At 42.0% G+C, this 11,768-nt stretch overlaps 1 protein-coding gene and 1 pseudogene across 3 annotated transcripts; both read right to left on the reverse strand.

Moving 5' to 3' along the window:
• Positions 1-2,120: 2,120 nt before the first annotated feature.
• Positions 2,121-10,383, reverse strand: LOC120048673. Of its 3 annotated transcripts, none has more exons than XR_005477033.1 (6): positions 10,307-10,383; positions 9,167-9,219; positions 6,177-6,476; positions 5,910-5,966; positions 5,545-5,601; positions 2,121-3,617 (listed from the first exon to the last, which is right to left on the reverse strand). XR_005477033.1 is itself a non-coding variant. In XM_038994809.1 (6 exons), exons 1-6 carry the CDS (start codon positions 9,734-9,736, stop codon positions 3,490-3,492), a joined length of 609 nt encoding a protein of 202 aa, XP_038850737.1. In that variant the 5' UTR covers positions 9,737-10,299; the 3' UTR covers positions 2,121-3,489. The 3 variants fall into 3 exon arrangements, 1 of the variants encoding a protein (XP_038850737.1); XM_038994809.1 differs by lacking the exon at positions 10,307-10,383 and adding an exon at positions 9,723-10,299; XR_005477034.1 differs by lacking the exon at positions 9,167-9,219 and having other exon boundaries at positions 10,307-10,366.
• Positions 4,767-4,968, reverse strand: LOC120057351 (annotated as a pseudogene).
• Positions 10,384-11,768: the final 1,385 nt, after the last annotated feature.

The following is an 11,768-nucleotide window of genomic DNA, read 5'->3' on the forward strand; positions in this document are numbered from 1 at the left end:
AGCTCTCCCTTATCAGTGATGGTGAGTAAACTCTGCATTATGACTGCATAACTGTGGTTTTGCATTGGGAGTGTTCTAAAAATATACACCTGGTTCAATAAAGTTTAATCTCAAGTCAATTCAGGATATGTATTTAAATTATAAATCTATACCAAAACAGTTGGATGAAACAAATGTAATATATGTATTTGTCAAAAGCTGCTATACGCACTAGATACATTTCTTAGTTGTCAATACAGAATGTTTAAGATTGTTTTTCCGATTGTGATAAATGTGATCAAATCTGATCTTTATATTCACACACCAAGAAAGCTGTGAATAACAGTTGAACTGTTATGAATGTTCTGTCATTTCAGATCAGCTCTCTACTACTGTTGTTGGGATGAAGTTGTCATGGTTTATCATCTTGATCATAGCCCCCATGCTCTCTGTACTGGGGTCTGCTCTCTGCGTCTTCTGCTGTTGACGACCTGTTAAGAAATCATTTGCACCCAATAATTTTAACATTTTCACATAATCAGCTTTTTGAAATGTCTTAATATTTACATGGTGCACCTCACGCTGTCATCCAGCTGTTCTTTATTTTCACATTTATGAGGATGGATAAAAAACTAAACATATGTCCTCTGTTATAGATCCTGACAAACGAGGTTTCTGGAACAACTTGGTTGAAGCCTGCCATCTAGTGGACCAATATCCAGAAAACAGGAACGCGTATAAATTAGGGTAGAGGACCAAACATAATAAAATTAAAACGATGACAAAAATAACATTTCTGGTGTTTGAGCTGTCCTGTGATACACTGGGCCAAACTTCTGTCACTTCTTACATCTAAGTAGGTGGTCGATGGGTACTACAGATGTTTACACATTTGTTGCACACCTTGTGTGTGTCTTGACTCGTGTTGATTGCATGAGCAAAATGTTCAGGGTGGTGGAGATAGAAATGTATTGAATAGAACAATATTATTTTAGACATGATCTATAAAAATCATGTGTCACATCTACCAATCCATCCAAGGAACAATTGTCAAAATAGTAGTGGCTTAACCATAAATCTAACTAAATATTTGTTAATTATCTGAACAACCTGCTGTTAATGCTCCTCCCGCCTTTGAGCAGGAGGAGCACTGCCAGAGCCCTGCAAAATGACCTCCAGCAGGCCACAAATGTGCATGTGTCTGCTCAAACGGTCAGAAACAGACTCCATGAGGGTGGTATGAGGGCCCGACGTCCACAGGTGGGGGTTGTGCTTACAGCCCAACACCGTGCAGGACGTTTGGCATTTGCCAGAGAACACCAAGATTGGCAAATTCGCCACTGGCGCCCTGTGCTCTTCACAGATGAAAGCAGGTTCACACTGAGCACATGTGACAGACGTGACAGTCTGGAGACGCCGTGGAGAACGTTCTGCTGCCTGCAACATCCTCCAGCATGACCGGTTTGGCGGTGGGTCAGTCATGGTGTGGGGTGGCATTTCTTTGTGGGGCCGCACAGCCCTCCATGTGCTCGCCAGAGGTAGCCTGACTGCCATTAGGTACCGAGATGAGATCCTCAGAGCCCTTGAGACCATATGCTGACACATGCACATTTGTTTCCTGCTGGAGGTCATTTTGCAGGGCTCTGGCAGTGCTCCTCCTGCTCAAAGGCGGCGGTAGCGGTCCTGCTGCTGGGTTGTTGCCCTCCTACGGCCTCCTCCACGTCTCCTGATGTACTGGCCTGTCTCCTGGTAGCGCCTCCATGCTCTGGACACTACGCTGACAGACACAGCAAACCTTCTTGCCACAGCTCGCATTGATGTGCCATCCTGGATGAGCTGCACTACCTGAGCCACTTGTGTGGGTTGTAGACTCTGTCTCATGCTACCACTAGAGTGAGAGCACCGCCAGCATTCAAAAGTGACCAAAACATCAGCCAGGAAGCATAGGAACTGAGAAGTGGTCTGTGGTCACCACCTGCAGAATCACTCCTTTATTGGGGGTGTCTTGCTAATTGCCTATAATTTCCACCATTTGTCTATTCCATTTGCACAACAGCATGTGAAATTTATTGTCAATCAGGGTTGCTTCCTAAGTGGACAGTTTGATTTCACAGAAGTGTGATTGACTTGGAGTTACATTGTGTTGTTTAAGTGTTCCCTTTATTTTTTTGAGCAGTGTATATTAAATCATCTAAATAGTATTGCTATCAGTTCTCATACATCTATACACATTTGCAGAAACAAAAACAAAGTACAGTAGATAAGAGAATTCAGGCACTTCTAAAGGTCTCAGATGGAGGATAATGCAGAAAGCTTTGAAAATACATTTACATTATTGTTACCCGATCAAATTTAGCATTTCATTATAGCTGGACAGTTGGCAAGAGAAGTCATCCCCAATGTCCTTGTATAACCCACAGTAAAACAAGGCATGAGCTTCTGTTTGAGTGGAACCATCGTTACAAAAAGAAAACGCATCTATCTAAGGGAGTGTTTGGATATCGACCAGTCTGAATAGCAAGAGGGGCCACTTCACAGCTACATTCTGCAAAAGAGCATCTATATAAATTAGATAAAACTGAACTACCTAAAGTTGTCTCAAGAGCATTTTAAAAAGGCAGTATGTGTGCAATTTGCTAACTTTCAAATGAGATTCAGAAGAAAAAGTGTTGATCTATGCTGACATTAAAACCTTTGATCATAAATAAATTATTTGTACTGTGTATATCAAAACGTTTTTCAGCTGGTAGTCTTTTTGAAGATCAATGAGTGTGGGATATTACCAGGGGTGAGTAACAGTTTCATAATTGAACCCCTCTTAACTTACTTTCTACAAAGTAGGCTACTGACCCTGAGATAGAGGAAGGTGAGGATTGTCTAGTTGTTTAAAAACTCATTTGGGAGGTTATACAAAATATAGCTTAAAACACTGTCCTGAAACGGGTCACTGGAACAAATCAGGTGCAAAATGATATAGGTCCGTATTTCATTATACAAAATATTTTAACTTGCCAATCCCATTATCATAAGAGGTGTAATCATAATGCTGACAATGATCAACCGTTAGAAAGGTTGAAGAAAATACAATTACAGTAGTTGTACAGTAAGGCTGAGGGTTTAAAGGGATCCTTTAGGATTTTACACAACTTATTGTTAGGCTCCTCACTCTGCCAGTAGTCTTTGGGCCAGGAGAAACAGTAATGCATGGTTCAGTTCCCTTTAAACAGCCACTACAAAACGTCACATAACTTAAGCCACCACTAGCTAACGCTCAATGGAAGTGAATGGGACATTGCATTTAGAAAGCCCTTTCAAAAAGATTCCACCGGAGCAGACAGCAAAAAAACATGCCCCTGAGTTTGATTGATTAGAAATGCTCATGGCAAGCCCGCAGACAGGGCAAAATCAGTGTCTAGCCAGCCTTAGTAACAGAGACATCATTTTCATTGTTCTGCTGTGTCCATTGATGTGTTTTGATTTAGAACTTGGAGCTCGGCCAAGGGAGGATCTTCATTCAACTTTTTGTGTTTCCTGATGCATACTACTACTACTACTAGTAGTACTACTACTACTACGTAGTACTACTACTACTACTACCCCTACTGGTACCAGCCCAGCAAGCTGTTCCACATGTAGACCTGCAGACACAGAAAAAAAGAACTGTTATAGTACTAGATTATTTCCTGGTTCTAGTACTAACATATAAATGAACACAAATTTCCATACAAGTAAACCCATGTTATGTAATGATTTCTCATGACAGGAAATGACTTGATAGCACTACTACAGGGTAGTCATTGTCGCGAAACTAACATTGACTTTGATATAATACTTGTGGTATTAGATTGGCATTTTTTCACAATATTGCGTAAGTCAACGTACTGTATAAAACATGTGGCTAACATTCCATCTGAAGAGCTAATGGGTATGCAGGCTTTTGTGACAGCCCTGCTCAAACACCCAATTCTGATTTTCAAGGTCCTATTGAACAGTAGAATATGGTGTGCTAATGTATTGAAAAAAAATTGAAACAATTACCAAAAACGTTTAAAAAAATCTGAAAGTAAAAAATAAAAGGCCTAATTCCCTGTTCAAATGTATACATTTCCATGTGTTCTATATTGCTAACGTTCTCTGAATCATTGTAGGAAAGAATGCAATCTCAGCAGCTTTCATGTGGTCTAAAACTTGAGCAAATTACACCAAAATTTGAATGATACTTTTACAAACGTAATGCACCCGAAGCGCTGGAAAGGTGTTTAGGACATGTTCTATAGTTTCCATGTCGTCTCCCAGAGCCGCACTTGAAGAGAAAAGCACATGATACAAACGTTGGCCTACACCAAAGAGACAAACAAAACTCTCGGTACAGTCACTGAAAGGATATTTCCCACTGATTTGTATAAAAAATGTCAAGCGTTGAGAGACGTTCGATAGAACCAGTACAGGAAGATCTTCATATTGGATTTTATTATTATGGTATAACGCACTACTACCGGCGGGAAAAGCAATATACATGCAACCCTACCCTGCAGTCCAATCAAAATTTGACCACTTTAACCCATCCCCTCCGAAAGACACGCATACATATACAGGTTGGACAGGTAGGAGCCTGCCACACTGGGTGCCCAAGGAGCAGTTGTGTGTGTGTGGTTTTACGTGCCTTGCTCAAGGGCATGCAGGCAATGGCATCTAGGCAACCCTCACTTCCCGCCAGACTCGGGATTCGAACTGGCAACCTTCTTGTTGTTGGCTCACCTCTCTAACCATGAGGCTACCTGCAGCCAGAGAGGTGCACCCTTCCTGGAGAGCCTGCATTACTAGGTCGATGCGTGCAGCAGATGAGCAAGCCCCTATTCCATCTCCCCGTTCCAAAAAACTATTTCATATATGGCCCCCAGATAAGGGACGTAGCAGATATTACACTGACAGCAACAGATTTTTTAAGAGATACTACACTTGATCTTAGCCAAAAGGCAGAGAAGCCAAAAAAGTTGAAAAGTATCTTGACTGTCAAACTAAATATGGCCAGAGGAGCCAGATGGGGGCAAATACACAACCATACACATTCCAAAACATATTGGCACATACACCAGATCTGACCCACGTCTCGCTCCTGATCAGAGGTGATCATGACATTGAGTTAGACAACTTTACTGTCTAGTTCTAAATGACAGATCCCAAACAATAACTTGGAATGTATTTGATTTCAAATACAAACAGGGCTCCCGTTATCTCTCTGTTTCAGAGGGGTCGGGTTAAATGAGGAAGACACATTTCAGTTGAAGGCATTCAGTTGTACAACTGACTAGGTATCCCCTTTCCCTCATTTAGAATGTTGCTGTGTGTTAGTTCACAACACAGCTGTCTATGCGAGGTGAAAATGTGGCCTTTCAAAAAGACAGATCGGCAGGGTTTTCACTTTTGGTACAGTTCTGTTGGTTCTACTGCAACACACAAGCTCATTAAGTGCTTGGTAGATTTCTTATACTATTTGAACCGAGTTCTGCTATTACTGCACAACTCACAATCTACTTAAACTTAAAGATCAGACGATGATTATACCTGTTGTGGTTGAAGATTGTTGTGGGGCTGCTGTGGTGGTTGAACTCTCAGTGCTTTCTGAAAATATATCATAAGCAAAATACACTTGTCATGCTTGAATAACAATTATTTATGCACTACAAAGATGGTTCTCTTTATCTCAGTGTTTCCCAAACTTGTTCATGGGGACCCCAAGGGGTGTACGTTTTGGTTTTTGCCCGAGCACTACACAGCTTATTTAAATAAGCTTGATGAAAGTTGATTCTTTTAATCAGCTATGTAGTGCTAGGGGGAAAAAAGAGAGCCAACATGTGTACCCCCCGGTTGAAGTTTGGGGAAACACTGCATTATCTTCTTCCAGATTAACAATCAGGTGACAATAATACCTCGTGTGGGTGTAGATGGTTGTGGGGCTGCTGTAGTGGTTGAACTCTCAGTAATGTCTGAAAATATACCATAAGAACAAAAAGCTTAATTAGTTTGTGTTAAATAGTGCTGCAATGTTTACAATAGCAATACCAGCTTTATAGCTGATGTTTCATCCCTTCAGTACAGCTAAGCAACAGTGGAACTTTAGAAACCGCTCTACTGTCACATGTACTTTTCACTCAATCTTTTTAATGCAAAAAAAGGTTGGACAGGAGGCTTCTTACTTGTCATTTTAAGTACAATTCTCAGTTGACCTGGAAGACCACCGTCTGTATAATAAACAGTCTTTGTATCTTCTTCGGTTACATTGTGAATTACAACAGTACAGCCGTTGGAGTCGTTCATCAGATGGATCCTGCCCACATAATTTGGCCCCTCGGTGATCACGTTGTTCTCATACGTGACCACTGGGCCTTTTCTCTGGGTTTCTAATCTGAAGTCCGACTCAGGACACTGGCCATCAGTTATTGGTATAGTGACGGACCCTCTGGTTACACTAAGATAACGTATACCTGAGTGTGACACTGTAAAAATGAGAGAAAAACACAAGTATATTATTTTTACCACCACAGCAAAAGTTATTTAACATTATAATGTTGCTCCCGAAGCTCACTTTCAAGATGCTAGTGCTATTTACATACACTTTCCCTCAGCCAACAAGACGAGTAATTACATAAACAGAAGTCATGTAAAGCGGTATTGTTATGAATTGTATTAAAGGTGTCTGACAGGATTATTTTTTAAATAATTCATAAAAGTTGCTGGGATTGCGTACAACAATCCCGACGCTCTGTCTAAACGTTAATAATAAATAATATATTTTTGGAAAGCTCAAACTCTACCCGTATATCAATTGTACAGAAGATATACATAGTACTGTGCACCATTTTAACACAGAATCCAACAGAGGTGTTATGCATTGCACATTTTCCCCAAACTAGATCACTTTGAGCAAATGGAAACTTGGGAAGGAACAGAAAATAAACATCCACTCGAACTATGTCCCACCAAAAAAAATTCTGAAATATATGGTAAAACAGATAACAGTAAAAGTGTATATGTTCTATTTGTAAAGTAATTTAGGATGATAATTATGTTGAGTGTAAGGTTTCCAAACCAGTATTGCAATTAAGGATAGAGCGTTTCACACCTTCAATTCCACTCAGCTAATTAAAATGGAGTTGGTCAGAACGGCAAACTTTACCAGCCACCAGCAGAAAACAAACATGCTTCGATGTCTCCAACTTGTAACGGTACAGTACTCATACCGAACCGGTCGGCACGGGGACCTCGGTCCAGTCTGCACTGCGTACTTGAATGAATACATTCAAAAAAGAACACTAGGCCGATGCTTACTCCGCATTGTACAGTGAGCTCCAAAAGTATTGGGATAATGACCAAATCTTTTTTTTTGGGGGGGGGGTCTGTACTCTAGTACTTTGGATTTGAAATGATACAATGACTAGGAGGTTAAAGGTACAGACTCAACGTATTTTCCTCCATAATCAGGTGAACTGAATTACAGCACTTTTAGTACATAGTGCCCCCCATTTTAGGGGACCAAAAGTATTGGGACAAATTCACTTAAATGTGTATTCAATTAGTCAAGTGTAGTATTTGGTCTCGTAAACCTGGCACGTAATGATGACATCAAACTTGTTACTTTACAAACTTTTTGGATGCATTTGCGGTTTATGTTTGAAATTATTTTGTGGCCAACAGAAATGAACAGTAAATAATGTATTGTCATTTTTATTGTAAATAAAAATAGAATTTTTCTAAACACTTCTAAATTAATGTGGATGCTACCATGATTATGGATAGTCTTGAATGAATCATGAATAATGATGAGAAGGTTACACACAAAATTGTCTGTAGCGATGGTGTTCTCCGTTTTGCTCTACGACCCCCACAAGCATCTTGGGGGACAAGCATCTTGGGGGCATCCAAACAGTTTGGGATACCCCTCTGTGGAAAGGTGGGACTCTCAAACATGTACATGTGTTTTCCCCTCTAAGACCATAGCCACAGGAAGTAGGCGTGCTGAAGGTGCTGCAGCACCCCCTGAAAAATCTGAATATCATATTTTCACTGGACCTTCACTAGTCCTGTATTAGCAGACAGATATAGCCTTCTCTAGCACAGCCCCAAAGAATGACAGCGCTGCAATATATATATCAGTGTATTGCAGAAATCGTGCATGCATTGGATTGCAATGCAGGTGTGGTAAAATAATCCAGTCCAGTTTAATGAATTATAGTGTAGGCTAATTCGAGGCCGAGTGGCGCAGTGTTTAAGACACTGCATCGCAGTGCTAGAGGCGTCAATCCCAGGCTGTATCACAACCAACCGTGATCGGGAGTCCCATAGGGCGGCGCACAATTGGCCCAGCGTCATCCGGGTTAGGGAAGGGTTTGGCCGTCATTGTAAATAAAAGTGAATAATTTACAATGACTGCCTACCCCGGCCAAACTTGGACGACACTGGGCCAATTGTGCGCCGCCCTATGGGACTCCCAATCACAGCCGTATGTGATTCAGCCTAGATTTGAAACAGGGTAGTGACACCTCTTGCACTGAGATACAGTGCCTTTGACCGCTGCGCCACCCGGGAGCCCAGAAGATCAGTGGCCTCCATCATTCTTAAAAACGGACAAAGTTTGAGCTGGCCACCCAGACAAACTGAGCAATCGGGGGAGAAGGGCCTTGGTCAGGGCGGTGACCAAGCACCTGATGGTCACCCTGACAGAGCTTCAGAGTTCTCTGTGGATATGGGAGAACCTTCCAGAAAGACAACCATCTCTGCAGCACTCCACCAATCAGGCCTTTATGGTAGAGTGACCAGAGGGAAGCCACTCCTCAGTAAAAGGCACATGACAGCCCACTTGGAGTTTGGCAAAAGGCACCTAAAGGACTCTGACCACGAGAAACAAAATTATCTGGTCTGATGAAACCAAGATTGATCTCTTTAGTCTGAAAGCAAAGCGTCACATCTGGAGGAAACCTGGTACCATCCCTATGGTACCCCCTGTATATAGCCTCACCACTGTTATTTTACTGCTGCTCTTTAATGATTTGTTACTTTTATTTTATTACGTTTCTTACAACTCCATTGTTGGTAAAGGGCTTGTAAATAAGCATTTCACTGTAAGGTCTACACACCTGTTGTATTCGGCGCATGTGACAAAATTTGATTTAATGAATTAAAAACCAACCTGAGTTCGACTGGCTGAAAGACAGGAACCAGATGACTGCAACACTCAGACAACTAAAAAGAAAGTGACAACTTGTTATCGACAAACGTTCATAACCAAGAGACTGTTAAGAGATGGCCATTATTAATATAAAAGGTCATCAGACCTGTTTGAAACTTCATAACCAGAGCCATATAACTAAAGTTAGCTATTAATAGATGGCTCTGATCGTTGCTAGCCCATTTGGTCTCTGGCTTCGTATTTAACTTATCTAAAGTTAACGTTACTTCATCATGGTAAAATTAGCTGACGTTACAGATATTATAGCTAGTGATCTATAGCGTCAGATTTAACGTTAACTTACATTATCACAGACGCCGGTCAATTAGGAAGAAAAAAAGCCGTAGCCATGTTAACTAGATACAAGCCGAGACGGTAGCTAGCGTTGACTGCTTGCTAGCTAGCTACCTTGCCTGAGAGAGCAAACTCGCAGAAAAAGTATAGTTAACCTTGACTAAACAGTAGATATCGGTCAGAATTGTTGCCACATACATCGACGAACAAGCAGAAGACTCACCTGCGGAAAGTCATCTTGATCAATTAGTTACATCTGAAGACAAATTTTAGTGCCGGAAATCTATAACCTAACTCGAACAGCACTAGCGGTATGCTGGAAGCAATGACTATAGCTACAGGATTTTAACATTGCCGGGGATAATCAACTTCCCGCCGTACGGCAGTCAAGTAGACTACCGCCTCCTTTGTTAATATTCGCTCTAGTTCTACCAATAGCGAAGCAGCGCAGAGCCAACACTCCAATCCAGATGGTTGCCAACCGCCATATACAATCCACAGAAGACGCAGATCAATGCAGGGGGAAAATTCCTGTTAACATGAGTACATAGTGCTTTCTAGAAAGCAGCTAAAAACCCAGTGCACTCAGGCAGGTTTTAGCCACAGATAAAAAGGGAAACCGTTTAGATTTAGTTATACAAAATGTGTTTATCTAGTTAACGTTAGTTGGCTATCTACATCAGCGTTAAACTCATGCATATTATTTGTAATCTTACATCTGGCTCAATAAACTGAGGTATCATGACGAAACGAAGCAAACTCTTTAAATAAACATTTTGCTTAGTTAAAATAAATACGTCTACGTACCAACTCCATTGCCAGACCACCACACTTCTTCACTGCATGCTGTTTCTGAACTGCTGTGGCGGGAAACTGGAGGGAGTTGTTTAGTGGTAGGCGGAGTCAGAGGTAGCGTTCGTTTTGTGCCCCGGTTCATATATCAGTGAGTGCATCCTTTTTCCTCCCCCCATCCTGATACACCCAAGCGTCCAACCGCAATAAGCTCGATGCGCCGCCAGGGCCAACGACTTGTATTTTCAAAGAAAACATTTCCATCTAGGACATCTACTCGAAACGGTGCCTGAGGAAGGCCCGCATCATCATCAAGGACCCCACATACACCAGCCAGGAGCTGTTCACTCCCTTAGGCTACTACTGTCCTGCAGACTGTATCGGAACAAGAGGTCTGATACCAACAGCTTTAGACAATTTCTGTCTACAAGCCGTCAGACTGCTGAACACTTGAACTGGATCTGCTCTGATTCTCTTTACCTTAACACACACCCACAAGCACACACATTAAATCAAATCAAAGTTTATTTGTCACGTGCGCCGAGGTGTCACAAAATTTGTCACAACAGGTGTAGGTAGACCTTACAGTGAAATGCTTACTTACAGGCTCTAATCAACAGTGCAATTTAAGTTTAAAAAAAAAGGTATTAGGTGAACAATAGATAAGTAAAGAAATAAAAACAGTAAAAAAGACAGTGAAAAATAACAGTAGTGAGGCTATATACAGACACCGGTTAGTCGGGCTGATTAAGGTATTATGTACATGTAGGTATGGTTAAAGTGACTATGTATATATGATAAACAGAGAGTAGCAGTAGCGTAAGAGGGGTTGGTGGGTGGCACTCAATGCAAATAGTCCGGCTAGCCATTTGATTACCTGTGCATGAGTCTTATGGCTTGGGGGTAAAAACTGTTGAGAAGCCCTTTGGTCCCAGACTTAGCGCTCCGGTACCGCTTGCCATGCGGTAGTAGAGAGAACAGTCTATGACTGTGGTGGCTGGAGTCTTTGACAATTTTTAGGGCCTTCGACTGACACCGACTGGTGTAGAGGTCCTGGATGGCAGGCAGCTTAGCCCCAGTGATGTACTGGCACTACCCTCTGTAGTGCCTTGCGGTCGGAGGCCGAGCAGTTGCCGTACCAGGTAGTGATGCAACCAGTCAGAATGCTCTCGATGTTGCAGCTGTAGAACCTTTTGAGGATCTGAGGACCCATGCCAAATCTTTTTAGTTTCCTGAGGGGGAATAGGCTTTGTTGTGCCCTCTTCACAACTGTCTTTGTGTGTTTGACCATTCTAGTTTGTTGGTGATGTGGACACCAAGGAACTTGAAGCTCACAACCTGCACCACTACAGCCCCGTCGATGAGAATGGGGGCGGGCTCGGTCCTCCTTTTCCTGTAGTCCACAATCATCTCCTTAGTCTTGGTTACGTTGAGGGATAGGTTGTTATTCTGGCACCACCCGGCCAGGTCTCTGACC

Source organism: Salvelinus namaycush, chromosome 1, assembly GCF_016432855.1.
Source record: "Salvelinus namaycush isolate Seneca chromosome 1, SaNama_1.0, whole genome shotgun sequence".
NCBI lineage: Eukaryota > Metazoa > Chordata > Actinopteri > Salmoniformes > Salmonidae > Salvelinus > Salvelinus namaycush.